Genomic DNA, 23,362 nt, shown 5'->3' on the forward strand with positions numbered 1-23,362 from the left:
CTGTAATCACTTTTTCACACACTACAGTACTAGTCTTTGTTTCAGCATTTACCAAAAAGTAATGTCATGCTATATACAATACATCATTCTCTGTACAGATGCTATAAGAAGTCAGTAGGTGCAGATTTAGTATTAACAGCTTTATTTTACAAAGCTTTCAAAAGCAATTAAAAGCTAACAAAAACTGAATTTAGCAATTGCTTTAACATCATACTGTTGCTGTGCTGTTAGAAGTACTACAGAGACCCCAGTGTTTGGTGGATTGCTGTTCAATCTTGTTCGGTACAGGTGATAAATACAGGAGCACATATTAAAATGGTAGGTTTAAAAACATCCTAACCTCTGTTTAGTGCCATGTTTATGCTAGAATTACACAAAGATATTTCATTTATTGTACAGATACATGTTTAGATTTATCTATATATTTCATAACCTCAGACGGAGGTGTTGCATCTCTGGTGTTTCATTTAGCAAATATTGCTGTTTAGCCTCTAGGTGTAACTAAAGTACAAAAGTACACAGGCGAGTAAAGGAACGATGCTGCTCATGCAAGAACATGCTTGCACAAATGCACCCACGCATGCATGCAGGAACGCACACGCGCACTACACAAAAATATAACACACACACTACAAAAATATAAACCAGAGCTGGAAAAATGATCATTAACCCATACCTACTCTCAAATTGTAATACTCTTGTTGTGCTGATTCACATAAAACACAAACTTAAAATGGTAAGAGTTACATCCACTAACAAGTATTTCTACACAATATCAATGTTCGATCTTAGTAGGAACATCCAAATTCTGTAGTAGTGAAGTAACTGTAGTAGTATTTTATGCAGGGAAAAAAGTTATCCAGTCATAAAAGGTTGCTGTGTTGCTGAAGTTGTTGTTGACTAATATACTATAGAAAGTGGCAAAAACACGCTTTATCCAAGTAAACAATATATTAGTGGCCTTCTACTTCAAGACATTGTGTCTCCGAAACAGCATTTATGCAGAACTCCTTCGCCAGGATTTTATTTCCAGCTAAATGTGGTCAGTTATTTCTTAAAGTTCCCCTCCCTCTCTCTCTTGGGCAATGCAATAACTTTGCACATGACACTGTGCATACAGGCCTTAAGAGACACCTCAACTCCCACCAAGCAACAACAGAGGAAATACTTCAACATAAACAGTCTACTGTTTACTACAGTAAGCAGAAAATGTTACTCTTAGCAGAAAAGTAAACAGGGAGAAAGCTAACAATCAATTGAAAGATCTACTGATGTGGAAGTGCATTACAATTTTGAACAAAAACTAACTAAAATCCCAGTTCAGTTAAGAGTTAGCCAGTGCGATTTTAAGAGAATCATGGGGCAGAATGTTATGCTCTGAGGACTTTCTTTTCTCTTCAAAACACACCCGCTGAATTGGGATTTTGTACTGGGATTTTGGTAAGTGGGTGTGATTTGAAAAGAAAAAGAAATCCTCAGAGTATAACGTTCTGCCCACAGCACACTACAGTAGTACGTCTGAATGGCACATCCAGAGAGAAAAATGGGATGAGCACTAGTGATGCGCGGGTTGGAAAAATACCTACGCTAAATAACCACTGACTTTTTTTTTCATTTATCACACAAAAATGTTCATTTAGCGTTTTTACGTTCGCTGTGCAAAAAAAAAAATGCTAAAACATTAGATTTAGAAGCCTGACCTTTTTTTCTTTTAATGATGTAAATTCTTCACTTTTATTTCTTTGTTTTTGTTGTGACTTGCAGCGGTAGCTGCTTGGCGCTTTCGTGACTTGTCACGTGACGTAACCTTATCAAAGAACTTAATAAAATATGAAAATAGATATTCACAAATATTTAATATAGGCTATAGGGAATTACACGCAACATACATGGATTTATTTATTTATTTTGTTTTTAATGACCCGCCCCAACCCGCCCCGCAAATAAAGTGACAATTTCTTAACCCGCCCCAACCTGACCCACGGGTTACCCGCGGGGTCTGCGGGTTATCAGACGACCTGCGCATCACTAGTGAGCACATCTCATTATGAGGCAAAATCTTTATGCTATACCTTTACAAAAAATCCTAATAATTAGTATATTCTAGTAATTTCAGCAGTTAGCAAAGGTATAGAAACAGTCTTAAAGGTGAATTAATATATGACATTTAATATTTAGTTGCATATACATTACTTGCAAAAACCGCATCACGTTGCTGACGCACTGGCATGACCAAAGTGTGGCATTCCATGGCTTTTCTCAGATGTTTGTTTCAATGAAGATTTGTGAGCCAGTGCCAAAGACAGCCAAGCAAGTCCAAGCCGTGACATGACCGCAATATGAATTCACCTGGTCTTCCGATTCTTACTCTAAAGTGGATCTTTGGTTTGCATCTTGTGGTATTTTTCTCTATATTTTTCTCTATAAGGGGCCTTGCCTATATGCCTGAATTTACAATGCATCGTCGACTACACTATTATTTGTGCCAAACTCATGCCAAGGTGTCAATTCAATTCAATCCAATTAAATTCTATTTATATAGCGCTTTTAACAATGGTCATCGTTGCAATCTAAATATTTTCTGTCACAAACTATCTACCAACTTTTATAGTGTTTTTGAGTAAGAAACAATTTACTATTAAATGGTAAGACTTGCAAAAAACTTCTCCCTCTCAGATCCCCTTTAATTGTTCAAGCCTTTTTGGCTTGGCCATCATGTTTGTAATAGTAGTGCTTAGCAGAACTGTGGTGATTGATGACTAATAAGGAGATGCAGTCGTGACAGTTTAAGAAGGTTTGCAGTTAAATAGTAGCAAATAAGCTGTACGCATCTGTACTTTTGTGGCAAGCCATATTGACCTCCGAGGAACTTGTGTACAAACTTCCTACATTTTTCTACAATCCCCAGTCTATACTAGTTTGGGATAAAATTCGGGAGCATGGAAAATCACACTTATTTATTATTTTTATTTTTAGAATGGTGGATTGTTATACCATGAACCTGTAAAATTCTTTATGGTTTTTTAAAAGCTTTTACAATGCTGTTGTCTTTTTTTTTTTCCAACTTGTTCCACATCTGGTGGAGAGTTAGCCGGTAGTTTCTTTTGCAGTACTTTGTTGCATTGGCTACACACAATGTTGCAATTGGCCCGATTTCCCCAAATTTATCAGCTTCAAAAATTACCAGCACCCTGGTCTTCATCTAGGTTCATTTTTTTTGAACAACAAATGCAGGGTATGAATTTCATGTCCCATGGGGCACTGCAGTAATTGCCTTGAATGTCCTATAAATAGCAAAGTCATCATGCCATTTTAAAGTTCTAGGGGCATCAAGTCAACTTAGCAATTGTGCTAACCTATATTAGCATCATGATTTTTCAGAAACCTTTAGTGACATGAAGGCAACATTGTGTACCTGAAAACTTTAGGAGACACTAAAAGAATAAACAACAACAAAAAAGCAATTTACCTTCACTGAGATGCAATCACATGGTTAAGGGATATAAAAAATGTCCATGTTAATTTGGCTTTAGAGTCACTAATGCTCATTTACGAGTGTTATATCTGTAAACTTATTTGTATGAAAAGTGATTTAGGAGTGATGTTTGGCCAGGTCTGTGCTCTGAACAAAAGGACTGGATGGACACCTATGAAGCCATCCAAACCATTTCTACTGGACTCGGAAAGACATGCTTTCCTCAGCTCGAATGTTGAAACAAAATCTTGTTGCCATAAACCCCTTTTTATGTGTGACACGGTTTTCAAAATAAAATCTTTGCTAGTTTTTAAAAATGGTTATAATACTGTAATATAAAAGAATCAGGAAGGTACTGATGAGCATCTGGTGTTATCAAGGTAGTTAATTGACCTTGTGCAATGTGCAGCAACTTGCTCTAAAAGTTGATTAAACTTAAAAGCTGTGCCACTTGTTACTAAACTTTTACATTGAGGTGGCTTATTATTATTATTTACAGTGTAGGTTTTTCATTAGCTTTGTGCTTTTTAAAAACCCAATGATTTATATACAGTACATGCTCAACCTCGGCTCCCTAATCAGGGACAATCTGATCATTTTGATTTTACATATTTTCTTACACATTTCATACACATTTTCATAATTTTATTTTCAATTTTGTAAAGCCCCTTTGGGACAAGGACCACTGTTTAAAAGACTATACAAATAAAATAAAATTAAATAGTGTTCTTTTTTGCAACAGATTTTGTTTAGTGTAGCTCCCTGCAACTGCAGTAAAAATTTGAGAATAAACATTGAATTCATTTTTTTTATAACATTGCAAAAGCATAACATTTTGATTATGCATTTGTTAATATAACTTTACCTGCTTAGATGTAACATTTTGTTCTTGTTCCTTAGAAAAAAATATGCAGTAGGTTCTTCAAAAAGTATTATAGACTTTCACACGTGCGCATGCACAAAAAAAAAAAAAAAACGGAATCAATGCCATCTGTCTGGTTACTGGATTCATCTTTTTGTGTGACCCTAATAAGACTTGCTTTCTTTCAAGTCCTTTAGGGGTTTCGCAAATATGTGACATTGCATTGTTAAATAGAGTCATCTCCCACATTGCTACAGCCTTAATCCTTGACATGGTCACTAAGACTGAGCATGGGAGACGATTAGCCACAATCCTACAGTGTGAGGGAGAGGAGAACCACTGGGGCGCGGGAGACAAAGCGCATGCGTACTACTCGTATTTCAAGAGCTCGCTCGTTTAACAAGTTAAAATGTGTTAAAAACTTTGCTCATCTTGCAAAACACTGGCAGACCAAGTTAGCATTTCAGTGTTGTGGAAGACAAATTTACTTTTAACTTTTGTTGAACACTTAAAATGTGGGTTTCTTTGTGTGTGCGTGCGTGTGTGGGGGTAAAATATACCACAGAAGGCAATTTAAACAAATTATTCATATAAAAGTGCAGTGTCTGCAGAAATGGTAAACACTGGAAGGTAAAAGTAGAAAAACCACTCAAACCCGTTCCAAATGGTCTTTTGCCAAAGAGGAAAGGTGCTCACGGCTAAATTAGCACAGTACAAAGCAAATACATGCCAGCAGAAAAAGATTCTGCAGGAGGGATCTAAGCAATGACATCTTAAAGCTCCTATATTTTACTGATTTTTTTAAACAAGTAAGTGGAGGTCACAGAGGTCCCCAATGCGTGTTTGTTAATACTACAGCTGAAATACCCCTCTAATTCCTTTTGCCTCAGTGCTGGTCAGAAAGGCGCCAGTTCAATGTCTATATAAATTATCTACTCCTGAACCATGCCCCGTTACCGCCGAGCCAGGACCCATTACTGCCAAACCACGCCCCATCAAGCTTTATTGCCAAAGCGCATGTGACGTCTGAAACGATTCCCCTGGCACTGCTTTTGTTACCGTGGAAATGATTTTTAGATCTTGAAAAAAAATAAATAAATTTACGTTTATGTCAGTATCATTATCTCTAAACATGATAAAATTGGGGGTGTCACTGAGAATTAACACTCGTATCTAAAAGGAGCATAGCTCAAAACAGTCCAGCCATTAAATATAGCTCCTCACAAGTACCATTTATTACTTATTAAATGGGTTAAAATTAACGACAGCAAAGAAAAAAAAAAGTCCAAAAGAAGCTATGTTTGTTGTTCACGGGTAGCCATTAACCGCTTACCCACCCTTCTTAATCTGTTTTAAAAAATTAAAAAAAACGGCAGGCTATTAGTATAACATAGGATATAAGGTATCCTATGGTCTTCATAATCTTGCTTGTGATCATCTAGATTATGGAATATGCAATTCAATCGAAATACAGAATGATTGAAAATTACTGAAACAAGCAAGTTGTATGTGTTATTACATTAAGAACAAATTTTATTTGGTAAGCAAAACTAATATTTTAAGGCACATTGCCATGAGATAATATTGCATATATTGCTTGTCATTTTAGAATGAATTTGAAAATTATGTCAAATTATTTTTATGAGGTTATGATCATTTCTAACTAAAGTTTCCACTGTAAAGAAGTTAAGAATAATTATATTTAATTAAGATTAAAATCTGAATGGGGCAGTAACAATAAACAAAGAAATAATATAGCATTTATTTTAAACATACAAGTGTCAGTTGTACACTAGGCCTTAGCACCCTTTCTGCACCTTGACCTTGAAGAAATTTCATTTTGGCAGAAATATGCATATTAGTTTTGGATTTATGGCCTAAATAACTAGAGTTCTCATGTGTCATGCATTAGGCAAGCTGTAACTTGAAGATGTTGTAATTCACAATATGCATAACAGTCTGGCATGGTGTATGAACTATATACACAAATATTTTTTATCTGGTTGTTCCTGTATTTCTTAGCTGAAAAGGGTAGAAAGGCATAAAGCTGAATCTGGGAAGTCTGGATGGGGGGCTTTGGATTAATTGTCTGCGGGGCCCTGTGTGTGGTGGGCTGTGGTGCTCTGGGTGCTCAGGCCCTGCACTGAGTGGCCGTGTAAAAAAAACACTAGTAATGCTTTGTGGCAGGCTGACCATTCATTGATGCCATGGAAATATTTGTTTCTGTGGGTATAAAAATAAAATTAGCCCACCTGAACAATTCAGAGTAAAAACATTAAAAATGAAGAATCAGACCGTAATCCGGGTCCTTCTCTCTATATCTTCTATTTAAGTTTCATGATGATGGCTCAGTTGTAACCCTGTCAAATGTCAGCTGAAATAGAGCGCGTTGGGGAGGCTGTTTTCCAAGCTATTATATTTCATCACAAACCAGCAGATGAATGAGTTATACAGAATATTAACTCAATTAGACTTTAATTTCCTAGGAAACAGCTCTTCTGTCTTTGTATGACCAAGCCCCTTAAGCTTAAAATCTTGTCCTGTACAAGCCTTTCATAACCACTCCTGAGTTATAGCTGTTTGAGAAAATAAGGCATGTTTGTAAAATCCTACTACTAGTTTGGAAAATTAGGTTTTGCATATTATGCAAATTAGCCAAAACAAGAAAAATCCAAAATAGTAAAGCTATAAAGCTTTTGTTTTGTGTATGTGAGAACCAGGGGAATCAGTAAGGACAAATTATTTAGTGGATTCACAGCTGACAAGATATGGACCAAAATGTGGAACCCTGCCACCATGTAAAGTGCCACCATTAGGTTGATCAGGCCCATCTTACCAGCCTGTATAGCAGAGGGTGGGAGTGCTACGGTAATCTGTGTGGGGCTAGGACTATGTGCTGACTTCACCAAAGATAAAGTTCTTACTAACTTGCAAAGAACACAAAAAGATGAGTTTACCAAAAAAGACAGTGTTTCTGCTTGGATTTCTGAAATCACAAGGCTGAAAATCCACAGACCGATTAGAGTGCCTATGCTGACCCCTGTCTACTGTGTAGGGCTGGGTACCCATGTGTGGGGCTTGGTACCCAACGTCGATACCTTTATGGTACCAACTGAACTGCTTTAACATCACAAATGTAGCAAATTCCAATACCTAAGGAGTAAAATTAACCAAGGTTAGTGAGCAAGTAAGCATGCAGTGTAGACTTACCCTGAGACAGGGTTCATGAGTGTGTGGTATTTTGAGAGGCTTAAATATGACGAAACACACAGTAGGTGTAAAAATGTATATACGAGATCAAAAGTGTGGCTTCTTTTAAATCATCCTTGAGTGTCTCTACATCCTATAATTGGTCAACAACCCCTATGGACAGATGAAATCATGAACATTTGTCAAAGACAGCATTCATATGGGGTTGTGTGTCAACAGGTCCAGTTTAAGCCAAAGTCGTCACAGATGGCATGGTCACCATACACACAGATTTGTCTCTTAATTTATAATAATAAAATCAGTGTACTTTTTGTCAGTTGCTGCATGTGTACTGGATCAGTTTCTACAATTAATTCTGGCATCAGTACAGCTCTGAAGCGGGAAATATTGACCCACATATGGAAATATTTCAGCTGGCAACAAGATGAGGCAAGCATAGTTTTGTAAGAATGCCACAGGCTACGCAGCATTTTATCAATACTGAAAGATCTAAGAATTTTTTCCCCTCTGTAATTATCTTATCCACAATTGAAAAAAGAAGAAACTTTGATTAAAAAAAAAATGTAACGAATGTCATTCATAAAAAAAATACTAATCAGACACATTATGATTTTCCCACCAGTGACTGAGAAGCAGCCTATTGATTAAACATCAACATACCAACCTTTGAAAAACAATTAAACTAAAGAAAAATTACAGAATCCTTGTGTTGAAGTTTTTTTTACCTGATATTTGTCACAATTTTCCAGGCTTATGCAAATAAGTGAGGTTCAGGGAAATTCAATATAATTCAATTTTATTTGTATAGCGCTTAATTGAAATTGTCGCAAAGCAGCTTTACATAATCAAAAACATTATTTAAGTTTGTATAAAATTTGTAAATGTGAATGGATCAAAATGATAAGATTGTCCCTGATGAGCAAGCCAAGGATGACGGCGACAGTGGCAAGGAAAACTTCTTGAGATGGCAGTAAGAAGAAACCTTGAGAGAAACCAGACGCAACAGATAGCCGGAATTGATCTGCAGACATACAGTCGTGGCCAAAAGTTTTGAGAATAACACAAATATTAGTTTTCACAAAGTTTGCTGCTAAACTGTATTTAGATCCTTGTTTCAGTTGTTTTGTACTGAAATATAATTACAAGCACTTCATACGTTTCAAAGACTTTTTTTTTTTTTTAATCAAAGTTTCTTCTTTTTTCACTTTTATCAACAATTGCATAACATTTATGCAAAGAGTCAGTATTTGCAGTGTTGGCCCTTCTTTTTCAGGACCTCTGCAATTCGACTGGGCATGCTCTCAATCAACTTCTGGGCCAAATCCTGACTGATAGCAACCCATTCTTTCATAATCACTTCTTGGAGTTTGTCATAATTAGTGGGTCCACCCGCCTCTTGAGGATTGACCACAAGTTCTCAATGGGATTAAGATCTGGGGAGTTTCCAGGCCATGTACTCAAAATTTCAATGTTTTGGTCCCTGACCTACTTAGTTATCACTTTTGCCTCATGGCTCGTCAACATTCTCACCGGAGTTAACAAGACGATTACTGAAATGATCTCAGCAAGTCCTTTAATGACAGCAATGAAATGCATTGGAAAGGTTTTTTTGGGATTAAGTTGATTTTCTTGGCAAAGAAGGACTATGCAATTCATCTAATCACTCTTCATAACATTCTGGATTATATGCAAATTGCTATTATAAAAACGTAAGCAGCAACTTTTCCAATTTCCAATATTTATGTTATTCTCAAAACTTTTGGCCACGACTGTACTGTGTGTTAGGAGGCTGGAAGTTCAGTATAACAGGAGATGACACATTTAAGGGGCATTTCCAGCATTCCCAACCTGCTGATATGACAGTGCTGTGGGTTCTATGTTGCTAGACTCCAGGATGTCAAGCTCCTTAATATCCCAAGAGTATTGGACGGTATTAGTGCCTGGGGCTAGTGGTTGTGTTCTTATCTGTTGTGTTTCAGACAAGAACTTATTGGAAGGCTCCCCAAAGCAAATGCTATTTGCTAATATGGTAACACTACCTACGAGGAAATACAAGTTGTAAACAGTTCATTCATGCACATATAGACTAAACGATGAGTTCCATTAACATTACACTGTAAGTTGTATAAGTCACCCTGTGTAGTTTTATACAAATATGTACAAGTGTACAAATACAAATGCATTTCCGGTTGACTAAGTCATACTCAACACACTCCAACAGCAAAAAACGATAAACGACACCTTTTCTAATCAGGCCTACACTGCATAATACTAAACTTCTGTGATAAGCATAATTATTAAGCAAAAGTTAAAATTGGTACCTTCATTCAAAGATTTCATTTTAAAATATGATAAATGCATTTTAGTCTTTTAAAAAAGAAATGGAGTTAATATAATTTATGTCTCAGGAAGAGGCAAATGTGTGTGCATATTTTCTGTATATATATATATTTTTAATTCCTCAACTGTTACCGTGTCACACATGGTCACTGGATTGCGCCGTTTGTTAATTTTTGCCACTTTTTATGGAAAGCTAAAGTAGAAAAAAAATTCATAAAGTACATTCAAGGAAATAACATTTAATGTTTAGTTGTTCACTTGATTTGCATTGAATCTCGAATGGATGCATTCTTTTTTTTCACTTTCTGAATTAAATAAAAAAAAAAACTAAACATTTCAGATGCACTTTATATACATAGTATATAGTGTGTTTTATAACAGGTGACAGTGGGTGGCAGGTGGGGTATAAAATTATAAAATGACAATGTAATAATACAATCAGAATGGTCTAGGCAGACAGATAATGCCAGACATGTGATCTAACTTCCGCGAATAAACATGTGCAAATACATGTTTGTATCTTTGAAAGTTTGTAACTCAAATGCTTGTATCTAGGGAACTTACAGTAGATGAAGTAGATATACACACACACACACACACCTAAAGAATTATTAGGAACTTCTGTTCAATTTTTTATTAATGCAATTATATAATCAACCAATCACATTGCAGTTGCTTCACTTCTAGCAGGATAATCCACCATGTCACAAAGCTCGATTCCTTTCAAATTGGTTTCTTGAACATGACAATGAGTTCACTGTACTGAAATGGCCCCCACAGTCACCAGATCTCAACCCAATAGAGCATCTTTGGGATGTGGTGAAACGGGAGCTTCGTGACCTGGGTGTGCATCCCACAAATCTCCATCAACTGCAAGATGCTATCCTATCAATATGGGCCAACATTTCTAAAGAATGCTTTCAGCACCTTGTTGAATTAATGCCACGTAGAATTACGGCAGTTCAGAAGCAAAAGGGGGTCAAATACCGTATTAGTATGGTGTTTCTTATAATCCTTTAGGTGAGTGTGTGTGTATATATATATTTAATTTAATTTAAATAATTAAGAGCCCAAATTACATTAAATTAATTTTGTAACTTTTCCCAAAGTTTTCTCCATAAGAATTAGAGCTCACGAAAATGTGCTGTTTACACATGACTTTAAATGGGGACATGACAACCCCCAAGGTCTGAGGGGAGACATTAAATGTTTACTTAAATTTTAGTATTGTTTCAGATAAGAACAGTTGTTGGGAATGCATACATGTTTATTTGTAAATAAATAAATTAATTAATAAATAAATTAATTAATTAATTAAAGCCTTACCTGTTGCGAGGAACTGGGATTTGAGAGGATGAATGATTTTCCTCTGCTGAAACATCTGAAACATGCAGTGGCAACATGTTCCTTAACGAAATTATGGACTCCACTTGCATGTGGTCCTCTAGTCTGTGTCCATTTAGGACCAAGCGATGAGCAAGATCCCCTGGGACTAGCTCCCTCTCATCCTCTTCACTTGCATAGGCAGTCTGAAAAAATAAGATAAAGCATCAGCTACAAAGGTATACTACTCATATTAAACATTAAAAGTCATAAAGCAATTTTACAGCATTGCAAGATAGTTAGTTTAAGTTTTTTTAATATTATGTGAAGTGTAATATTCACACAGTGTGTAATATTCACACACAGTGCCTCTATGACCATGAAACAATTCCCTGACTATGCTTTCTGATTCCTTACATGGCAATACTTCCTATAGCACATGTCTACAAGAGTATACATACAAATAAGCTCGAGTCTGCTGGATCCCTTTTGTCTAAGCGGAAAAGGCAAAGTGTTTCCTATCGTCTGCCTGTCCCCGGGTCTCTCTATGACTTACATGTTAATGAATGGTTCTTTTGGTGTACGAAATATACGAGACACGACACCTGGTCAAAAGCTTAAATATTCTTCCTATGGTTATAATTACTAAAAATTGGAGCAGTTAAGGAAAAAATAATAATGTGACCCCAGATCAGCCAATTTCTAGCCTTCGCTGTGACATTGTACAGTCTCTTGTGAACATCCTAAGAGATCAGCAATGTCTGTAATATTGAAACAAGCCCTATGATAGCAATATGCAATCATGCCATGAAGTCAAAGAGGTCACAGTTCCCCCATTCTGATGTTTAATGTGAATATGCATGATTTTATGAATTGCACTGCTGCTGTTTTGTTAACTGCACAAATATGCATAGTGTTCATAATAAAGTGGATGGTGAGAATAATGTGGAGATAAACATATACACACCAAATCAGCCATAGCATTAAAACCATCTGTCTTGTGCCCCCAAAGTAAAGGAAATGCTTACGTCAAAGTAACAGCTTTTCCACAGGCACAATGTGAAGAGAACTAAACAGCTGTGTGTCCATTAAAAAAACAAACAAACAAAAAAAACCTCTTACTATTGGGTTTAAAATTAAAGATGGTTTAAAAACAGTCATATGATCCAGTGAGTCCAGATTTACCATCTTCCAGAGTGACCGCACAGTTAGAGAAGATTGGAAGCACATGAAGTGATGCACTCATTATGCATAGTGCCCAATGTTTGCAATAATAAAAAATATATAAAAAAAAAAGATAAAAAAATAATAATAAAAACTTCGACAGTGTTTGACTGATAGTTAGTAAGCTGATCCAATGATGGAAACTACAAAGCCTTTTGGTAAGTCACTCGGGATAAGAGCGTCTGACAAATGTCTAAATGTAAATGCAATTATCATCAACAAATTACAGTCGTTTATTACACAGTCCCTCACCTTTTTTAGGTTCAAAAGCAATTAGACACACAAATGCAATCTGTAATAAAATGATGTTTTTCATACTCAGATGCGAATCCATTGCAGACAATGACTGACTAAAGTCTGGAACTCATGGACATCATCCACTGCTGTTTTTCCTCACATGAGATGTTTTTCCAGGATTTTAATGCAGGTTCCTTCAGTTGCTGTTTGTTTGTAGGCGTTTTTGCCTTCAGTAAGTAAAAATAATGCTCAGTTGGGTTGAGATCAAATGATTGATTTGGTCAATTAAAAGCATTCCATTTCATGTGCTTAATAATCTCTTTGGATGCTTTCCTAGTTCGTTTTGGGTCATTATCCATCTGAACTGTAAAGCACAACAGATTTCCTGCATTTTACTAAAACTGAACAGAAAGTATGGCTCTGTGCACTTCATCCTGCTACTTTTATCAGCAGCAACATAATTCATTAACACTCATGACCCAGTTTCACTGGCAGCCATTCATGCCCATATCATAACAGTGCTTTCACCATGTTCGACAAACAATAGCATGCTTTGGATCAGACCTTCCTTTTTTTCTCCATACTACAGCAATGTGTCATAGGTAAACTGTTGATTCAGTTAGATTTTTCGACATTGAAACAAATCACACTAAATTTTCATGCTATTTCATCACAAAAAGCTTTTACAGGGTTTGTAATTAGAAAGTAAAAAACAACCACTAAAATACCAATTGTTAATTGTTTGGATGTTATGTCCCAAACCAAGAAATACCCTTTTTTCCCCCTGCCTTTCTTCTTTTTGCTGCACGGTACACACACACACACACACAGGCCTTTTCATAAGATACACCTGTTCTGTTTAATCAGTCAATCTTATGACAGCAACTCAATGCATTTAGGCATGTAGTTATACAAAAGATAATCTGTTGAAGTTTAAACTGAGCATCAGAATGGAGAAGAAAGGTGATTTCAGTAACTTTGAACGTGACATGTTTGTGGTGTCAGACGTGCTAGTCTGCATGTTACTTAAACTGCTGATCTAGTGTGATTTTCATGCAGAACCTCTCTAGGGTTTGGAGGAGAATGCTCTGAAAAAGAGAAATTAATTGGTGAGCTGCAGTTCTTTGGAAAAAAATGGCAGAGGTCAGAGGAGGATGGCCAAACTGATTTGAGCTGATAAAAACACAACAGTAACTTAAATGATATCTTGTTACAACTAAGATATGCAGAGGAGTAATGTGTAATGCACAACACATTGAACCTTGAAGCAAATGAGCCATGGCAGCAGAAGACCACACCAGGTGCCAATTATCAGCTATGAACTGAAATCTGAAACTATAATTCTCGTGGGCTCATCAAAGTTAGATATAGGAAGATTAGAAAAACATTGCCTGGTTTGATGAGTCATGATTTCTGCTGCGACACTTGGATGGTAGGGTGAGAATTTGGTGAAAGCAACATAAAAGCATGGATCCATCATGCCTGTATAAACAAATCACGCTGGTGGTATTTTTAATGTGAAGGAGGTATTTTTTGGTACACTTTGGACCTCTTAGTTTTCAAAGAGCATAATTTAAATGAAACAGCCTACCACAGTACTGTTGCTGACCATGTTCACCCATTTATGACCAAAGCGTAATGTGCCATGTCACATAGCTAGTGAGTTCACTGTACTCAAATGGCTTTCAGTCACTGATGCAGTAGAGCGGTGAGTAAATAATAAAGATTTTTTTGTTTGTTTGTTTTTGAAAAGTTAATTTTAATAATCTTCATCTGCCAGCCTTTTTACAGTACAGATGATATGAGGAAACCCAGCACTGTGTAATTTTTGCAGCGTTGGTCCCAACCACCCTGGGGTTGCCCATGTAAACTATTTGCCACAAAGCCACACCTGACACCCCAGCACTTCCACTACACTGTAAACTTACCTGTTAGTTAACACTGCCTGGTCAAAAAGGTTGCCACTTCAGAAGGGTAAAATTTTTGGTGTTGCATCCAGCAAAGAAAAAATAAATACATTATCAAAACATGGAAGGACCTGGAATTTAAAGTTGCGTGAAAAAAAATAAAAAATCAACAGTAAAAACCTAAAGCTATGTTTAGTAGTGAATGGACCATTTCCATTCGCACACACGGTGATGAGAACTCACAGGATTGGGACTATGTTGCTGGGTGGCCACAAGAGAACCACTTGTTAGTGAGACTAATCAGAGAAAAGGGGCATAAAGACTGGACTTCATGTGGGCTGATGAGCTCAGATTGACTCTATTCTAAAGTAACGGGGGCTCACGGTAAAAAGGTCTAAAGCCAGTGTTGTATACTAAAGTATAGTTACAAGCATTTCAAAAGTTTTCAAATTTGACAGTTAGATCAAATTTACAGTGTCTTGTGCAGAGTCAATATTTGCAGCATTGACCCTTCTTTTTTTTTTTCTCTCTTTTCTGCAATTCGTCCTGACACGTTGTCAATCTACTTCTGGGCCACATTCTGTATGATGGCTCCCTATTCTTGCATAATAAATGCTTGGAGCTTCCCAAAATTCATAGATTTTAGTTTTTCTGCCCCGCAGATTCCTCCCCCCCCACCACCCTCTTCCACCTCTTAAAGACTGACCAAGTTCTCAATAGGATTAAGGTCTAGGGAATAACAGCCGCACAGTTATTGCAGCACAGTTACTAAAGAACAGTCCGTAATTGGGGGCCGTAATTACAGCACAGTTACTAAAGAACAGTCACTAATCTTGGACACAAAATGTTTTAAAAAATGCTTGTGCACACACACACATGATCACAATGTTATGGATGTTGACCATACAATGTTGACTATATAAGTGACGCGCACTGAGACCCACGAAAGAGAGAGAAAGAGAAAGAGAGAAAGAGAGCATGCGAGAAGAATCGTTGGCTAAGCGATGGCTCGGCAGACAAAACGCATGCGTACATAACTGTAAATAACACATGACATACTGCTGTACTATTCTGCAAATTGTTTTATTATTTACCACTCACTTTACACTCATTCACACACATTCAAACTTATGTCTCACTTTTGTCTCTTTTTTCATGTATATTAAGTTAAATGATAGTTAATTCATCCAATATGAGAACAAATAAATAATGAAATAATAATAAAAAAAATACTGTAAATAATAAGATATAAAAAGATTAATAAGAATGGTAAAATAAAATGTCTTTAATCTTCCACTTTACTACATGCACATTTTATACAAGAGGTTTAGGACAATGTTTTTGCTGGACTGCACACGGTTCTTTCATCATTTGAAAAGGGAGCTTTAAGAACAGATAAAAGCACTGGTCCTTTTTTTGTGTAACACTACTTCAAAATTTTGTTACTTTTTCATCAGGCTTTAGCTACTTCCAATTAAAAAATAATTAGTAACACTAATGAAACTAAGGAGTGGACCTGAACAAGCAGTATCTGTGCACTCCGTTCTCTCAGATAGCTTATCCTTATATTCCTCTCTACAGGACTCAGACATCTTCTCAGAGTTCTGCTGAACCTTTTTCTATGCTTTAACAAAAGCTTCTGACCATGTTTCAAGCCAAACTTTTCTGCAGGATCTACACTAGCTTCTTAAAGAGTGCCCAAAATGTGTTTGACCGCATCTTGTGCGATTTTACACAAATATTATGACCATATTCTCAGTTTAAAATTAGTATTTTCATTAATACACTGCAGTTTTTACATTAATTAATTCTCTCAACATGTATTTATTTATTTATTTATTTATTTATACGTACTGTGAATGTGCCAGGGTCACAGCACACACTACTAAAGATTTGTATTTTGAAAGTTTAATACTTTCTCTTGACAAAACGAAAGGTATTTATTTAGAGTATCAGGCTGCTATGGTCTATGCTCCAAATATTTTTGTTCATTTTTAATAAAATAACCAACCCTTGTGTATGCACCGATTGCATTTTTCCTGGCCAAAACCGATTTAACGGGAGCAGCCGAGAGATAAAGAAGAAAAACTATGTACTTTTTTTTTTTTTTTTTTTTTAGTTTATTGATTCCAACTAACTTTCATTCACACTACCTTTTCACTCACTCACTCACCTTTTCTTCAATAAAAAAAAAATTTATTGCATGTTTGATTGTAAACATTAGGTTTTTGCAAAAGGACAAAGATAGGCTATAGCACAGAGATTGGAAAGGAAACAATTTTGTTATATACTGTGTTTCTTTTGTGTGGCAATTCATGTATCTCCACACTGACACCAGGGTTAATTTTTTAATTTACTGTATTTAATGTGTTTGCATTTACAGTGTTGCCATTTCTCTATAATTCTGCTGGTTGTGTGCTCTAAAATATTCACACAACACATTGTCTTGTGTGGTAAGAGTAATTATTTCTAGGTATTGTGATATTGTATCGGGAGGGCCAACCCTATCACATGCTTCTAATGAAACACTTTTTTTAAGTGCTGTTCACCCCTCACTTCGAGTGCATGTCCAATCTCTTCCCTAAGGATGGCTACAAGATATTTTTTTATATTCAATTATTTGTCACATGTACTTTACAGTACAGTGAAATGTCTTCTTCGCATATCCCAATTAGGAAACTGGGGTCAGAGCAGGGTCAGCCAGCTTACAGCGCCCCTGGCACATATAGGGTTAAGGGCCTTTGCTCAAGGGCTCAACAGTGGCAACTTGGCGATGCTGGGGCTCGAACCCCCGACCTTCCGATCAGTAACCCAGTAACCCACAGCCTTAACCGACTGAGCCACCACTCAGTCGAAACAGCCAAAGATATCTTGCTTGCTCCTCAAAATTAAACCAGATGTTGGAGATTTGTTAGGCAAGTTAACAATGTTACTACAGCTTAATTTAAATTATTTATATAGCTTAATTAACTTAAAGTTATACAATAAAAAAGCTATTGATTGAAGAAATGAATGAATTGAATGAGTTTAGCTGCTTCAACATGTACAATATGAGCAGATTTGCAAACAATGAACATACTGTACAGTTTTGCTCAAAAAACATACTCAAAGTATTTGATAAACATTAGCATTATTTAAAAAATGACCGATAATTCAAAATATTATTTTCTTATTTAAGAATAGTGGTCATGTAAAGACATTAATTATCACATAGCTGCATGACAAACAACCCTGATCAAAAATGTACATATCCGTAAATATTGGCCACATTATAAAAACACAAGTTGACACACACAGGTTTAAATGGCTATTATAGGGACATTTGCACAACTGGGATTCACTGTAATTATAATTAGTGTCCGTGCATAAATAAGTCAGTGAATATCTCAGCTCATGAGGTGATGCGCTGACTTGGCTAGACACTGCACCGTGTAGAAGACAAAAGAACTGCATAATGAGGTAGTTGAACTTTCTAAAGCAGGAAAAGGATATAAAAATACATCTCAACACTTAAATGCGAGTCAGTATTGTTTAAACTCTGATATTAAAGAGTACCATTAGAGGTCCTGTTGATACTAAAGCAGAGTCAGGTAGACCAAGAAAGATTTCATCCACTACTGCCAGAAAAACTGTTCAGGGTGCAAAGAAAAATCCACCAGAAACTTCAAGAGAAATACAAGCTGCTCTGTAAAAAAAAGTGTTGCTGTTGTTTCAAGGCCTACAAAAAAATTAACTTTATTTAAGGAGAGTCACAAGGCCTACGGTAAAAAGTACGTCAGCCCCGCTGTAAGGCGGGTGGTGAATCTCTTATGTTTTGGGGCTGTGTGAACTCCAGTGACACAGGGAAGTTAATCAAAATTAATGGCAAGATAAATGTGGCATATTATCAGGAAATACTGCCCGACAATTTGCATTCTATAGCACAAAAGCTGAACCGTCCAATGGCTACAGCAAAAAAAAAGGTGAAGGTTCTGGATCTCCTGATCTTAGTATCATAAAGCCAATTTGGGGAGATCTCTAACATGCATGACAATTACAGGAACTCGAGGCAGTTAAATTTCAAAGGCATTAGGTTTAAGGAATAGTTAAAGTTAAATTGTTTTGAATTTAACAAAAATAAATCAGTTCAAGAATATAAACATGATGTCTTTTCACTATTACCTGCCTAAACCCTTTAAAAAATAACTACATTGCCAACTTGAGAAGTCTACAGAATAAAATATGCCTTCTAACATAGTTTTGCAAAAGATTATTCTTTTTTTGATTATAAAGTATCACACCTCTCAAATTTAAGTAAAATGCATGCAGTGTGTGCAGAGGTATAGTTTATAGAGGTATAGCCTTGTTAAAGGTTATGACACCCCATCTTTAAAAACTATAATCATAAATGAAAGATGGAATTAAAGCAACAGCTTTTGCTTCTAATTACCCTCTTAAAAAAAATTGAATTAATTAATTAATTAAAAATAAAAAATAATAAAAAGAAATAAGATGGTGACCCAGGACTATTCTCATTTCCTTTTGTTGCCAGATGCAATCCTAGTATCCTCAGTAGGAGCTGGTGATGACAATAATAACTGTTTTAAGTTAGGCTGACATGCTGGCTAGTAGACGCAATAAACCTTGCATTACACTTGCACTTTTCTGAGCACACCTTGAAACTAAGTGCCTTAATGCAATCTGCGTTTTGAAAAGGCTTTTAGTGGTGACACATATTAGCCAGCATGCAAAATATGGCATGATACATGATACATTAGAACATTGCTGTACAAGGAGACAGGATACACCTACAGTATATGTATTCCAAAACCACCTCAGGCACTACAAAGTTAAAATTCAAAAATTTTGTCATGAAAATATAGACATACGAGTCTCCTCCTGCCTGTTGCACATCATGATCTGACCCATTCAGCACAAAAGTAGGGGAAGGCTTAGCCATCTGAAATCTTAAAAAAGTATGAAAAGTGTGGTTCTTCTGTAAAAATGTAGCATGGCTAGGCTGTATATCCAGTGGAGTGGTTAATACAGACGAAAAATTTTATCACAGTATTTCCAACCAAGTGGACTAAGTTTTCAGATGTAAGTCAAAACCATATGTAAAATATCACAAGCACTTTTGATAAAATAAACTATGATCAAAACAGTAAAAAGTAAAAAATAGTAGATATTAAATAAAAATTGCCTCATCTCCAAGACTGCTCCTTCTGTCCTCAACAACAAATGACAGATGAATAAAACAAATTGTCTGTGTTCATTTGTGCAATATATATAATATAGCCAGTCTGTATTAACGACTAATGTCCTATTCACTCAGGATTAGTATTACCTGGGGACCTTATGTGGTTTGTAATAATTGCGGAGGTCTGTGATCTTAATCCAGTGGCGAATCGGCTAATTTGTAAAAAAAATGATTAGAAAGTGATGGATGACATGTACAGCAGGATGCGGTTAACACTCTGCTGTTTATATCGTACAGCTAGACCTATAACGACATTTCCAAACAATAGCCGATCCAGAATAGTGCACAATTAAGTAAGGAGGTATGGAGGAGAAATGTAAATGACACAAGGCATGATAACTATATTTGTTTCTTTTTTTTAATCCATCTAACCGGACAATCATAAATTCTCTCTCTGCCTCACAAACAGTCTGCCTATGCACAAGCACAGTAAATTCAAGTAAAATCTCAGGCCTCTCTTACCCCGTGTGAAAGCGCCACACAAAACTCAGATGTGAGGGTGTAATTTCTAAATCACACAAGCTCCCCAGATAATACTTATCCTGTGCAAATAGTACATAAGTGACTATCACTTACGAGAGGTGGCCAAAAGTATAAAGAGAACATATGCCGTTATGTATTATAGTTCTCTCTGTGCATAAATCAGGTGATGTGACTACTTAGTTCTAGTCTATCTGGCTGAAGAATTGTGCTAATTAGAATCAACTGGTTTAGTTAATGGATGGGACAAGTATGTGGTAAAACTTTACTTTGTGAAGCCGGGGGTCTACCTCTGCCCAAAGATGACTAAAACGTCACAATTTTCCAATTCCCTTATGAATTCTCAACTGACTTATGAACTTCTGTGGAAAATATCTATACATAATTTTCAGGAAGCAATCATCAGGCATGGATCCAGCAAGAATAAATGATGCAAAAATGACATATTAAATAATGACTCTTGCATAACAATTTCATTGCAAAAAATCTTTATCTTGATAGTCATTCTTTTTTTATTATATGCCATTAAATATTGCCATTAAAAATTTTATTGTATCTAACTCGCATTACATTGTCCTAAGGTATTATACCTTAGGACAATGCTTTTCTTGTATGGGCAATGCTTGCCCGTTAAGGCATTGTTAATAGTCAGCGTATTACACCTCCTGCTCTAACGGACCTCCTTAAGGATCCACTTCACAGATGAAACGAGTGATGTACAGTTCCTGTAATGCAAAATCTATATCACCCATATGAACTATTGTCTATAAGTATTGTCTTATACTTATGTAATTTAAAAATTGCACTCTCTTTTTGCAGACAACCTTGGCACCATGTAAAACCAAGCTGGCAGAGAGCCACTGGGCTAGGTGCCCTACTTCTTTAAACAATGTGTCAATCACCTCCCATATGCTGAAAAGCATGTGTCTGCATTTACTGCTTAGAAAGCAAAAAAAATCTTGGGGTAGAGCTTTATTTTCTAAGACCAACAGCAACACAGATATGAACAGTAAAGTTGTGTGATTTTATTTCCTGCTCAGTTTAACTAACTGAACTAATGTGGTTTTGATTCTGAATCGATTCAAATTTTTAAAAAATATTTAGCTAAATGTATTCATGTTAAATGGTGTAAATTTGAAGATTTTCAAATTTACACCATTTAAATTTGAAAAATCTTCAAATTTAAATTTTTCTCAAAAATAAACCACAGCTTTTACAGAACAAAAAGCAAACTGCCCCAATCTTCTGCAAATATTTGTGTTTTGCAAAAGTATCACTACTTCTCCTTTTGAATATATGGTACATTATGCAATATCTTCACTCTCTGGAGTGTGGAACAAGACTGGAAAAAATAAAAATTAAATAAGGCTTATCCCTTTATATGAAACATGACATTTAACCAAAAAGTTAAGAAGTTATATAGCATCTCAATCCTTATTAAATACCTCTGATAGTTTTCAAAAGTTTAAAACCTGAACAAAAGGTAGCTGCTTGATATAAACGTGTCAGTGAACTCTTGATTCTATAAAACAGAATCAAACTGATCATTGCAATGGCAAAAAGTAAAATGTATGGTCTACCTGTACTGTAATACAAAGCTCTAATTAACAGTAGGGATGCAGCTAACCCTGACTGTCTGGCTTGTAATTTGTCAGCCTAATGTAAGCATGTGACAAGCTGGAGTCAAGCTAGAGCCTGTATAGCAAAGTCATCTTTCCCAAACCTGCCTTGCACTATGGCATAGTGGATTCACAACCAATACTGAGCAAAAGAGCATATTTACTGCTGCAGGCTGCATGTCACATTTCAATCCTGCTTGTGTCACAGCTATTTTAAAACCTGACAGCAGTGCACACAGCCTGACAAAGCCCAATGCAGACTCCTATAATTAAGCTCATTTTTTTAGCCAAGATCACCCTTGAAAAAAATTTATAAAAATCTGGGGCTGGTGTAAATACTCAAAGATGAAAGCAAGAAAGAATGAGAGGCAAGTGTTGATTATAAGTAAACATTATAATACTAACACTACTGACCAGGAAAGCAAAGCTAACAAGTGCCAAGTATTCACATAAGATTCATATAGTGTTCTCCAAAAAGCACACTAGAACATGAACTAAAAATGCACTCACAAACAGCAGAAGATATAACATACCCATGAATAGCTTTGGGGGAAACGGTAGAGGCTCTGCTACTTACCACACAGCTCCATTTGGAGTTCAAGTGGTTAAATAGGCCGTGTTTATGAATCAAACATATGAAAAGGACACGTGTGATAGAATAAATTGACCAATTCATTTTCAGTAACTTCTTTATCCTGAGCAGGAGTGCAGTGGATCTGGAGCCCATTTCAGCAAAACAAGACACAAGGCAAAACATACCCTCCTACACGGCTTTATGACAATAGTTTACTAGAAATACTGCACCCTAAAACATTGTGTATTTTATGTAATTTGTTATTAATTTTAATGTATTTAATGCATGTTTTTTAGTACTAGGGCATGGTGAGCATAGTTACCAGGCGGCATCTCAGCGATTCGTATCGCCCCTGGTGGTCAGGGCGGGTATAACAGGAGCTACATGCCAAGTCTGAGGGGGCGTGTCGCCTACAGAAGCTACTGTACGAATGTACAAGTGAACAAACTTGTATTAACGCCCGTTAATTTAGTATAAATACGTTTATACGGACAGAAAATGCTCTGCCCGCTACTTTACGCCATCCAAATTTGTTATGAAGCACTTTTGCCCCTGATTGCTACGTGTGCAAACAGCAGCTACCGGCTCGAAGCTCAGCATGGGGGAGGGGAGAGGCTGTCCGGCCCTCTTTTCCTCTCCTTAAACTTTGAACAAGTATAAGTCGCCATCTTAAAACAAACGCACATCACTTGCATTTGCGACGTATGAAGGCAAATACCTGTCGACATGGTGTTCTTCATAGACAAACACTAACTTTTTTGCACTTTTTAATACGAGTGTGTAGTTTTGCCAGCAAAAGTACATATTTATGTGCGATTTTATGTAAAGTTAACTTGCACCACATAATGCAGGGTATACACTACACTAACAGT

At 36.3% G+C, this 23,362-nt stretch overlaps 1 protein-coding gene across 2 annotated transcripts in view; it reads right to left on the reverse strand.

Annotated features, from left to right (window-relative positions):
* The window catches only part of slc2a4rg (SLC2A4 regulator), a 66,696-nt gene that overhangs the window by 42,827 nt on the left and 507 nt on the right, over positions 1-23,362 (reverse strand). For both annotated transcript variants that reach the window (XR_008356098.1, XM_053482121.1), the window contains exon 2: positions 11,214-11,416. Coding sequence is in view for 1 of the 2 variants with exons in the window: in XM_053482121.1 (XP_053338096.1) it covers positions 11,214-11,416 (203 nt within the window). In the remaining variant the exon portion in view is untranslated. The remainder of the gene's footprint in view (positions 1-11,213; positions 11,417-23,362) is intronic.

This window comes from Clarias gariepinus, chromosome 22 (genome assembly GCF_024256425.1).
Source record: "Clarias gariepinus isolate MV-2021 ecotype Netherlands chromosome 22, CGAR_prim_01v2, whole genome shotgun sequence".
In the NCBI taxonomy this organism is placed as follows: domain Eukaryota; kingdom Metazoa; phylum Chordata; class Actinopteri; order Siluriformes; family Clariidae; genus Clarias; species Clarias gariepinus.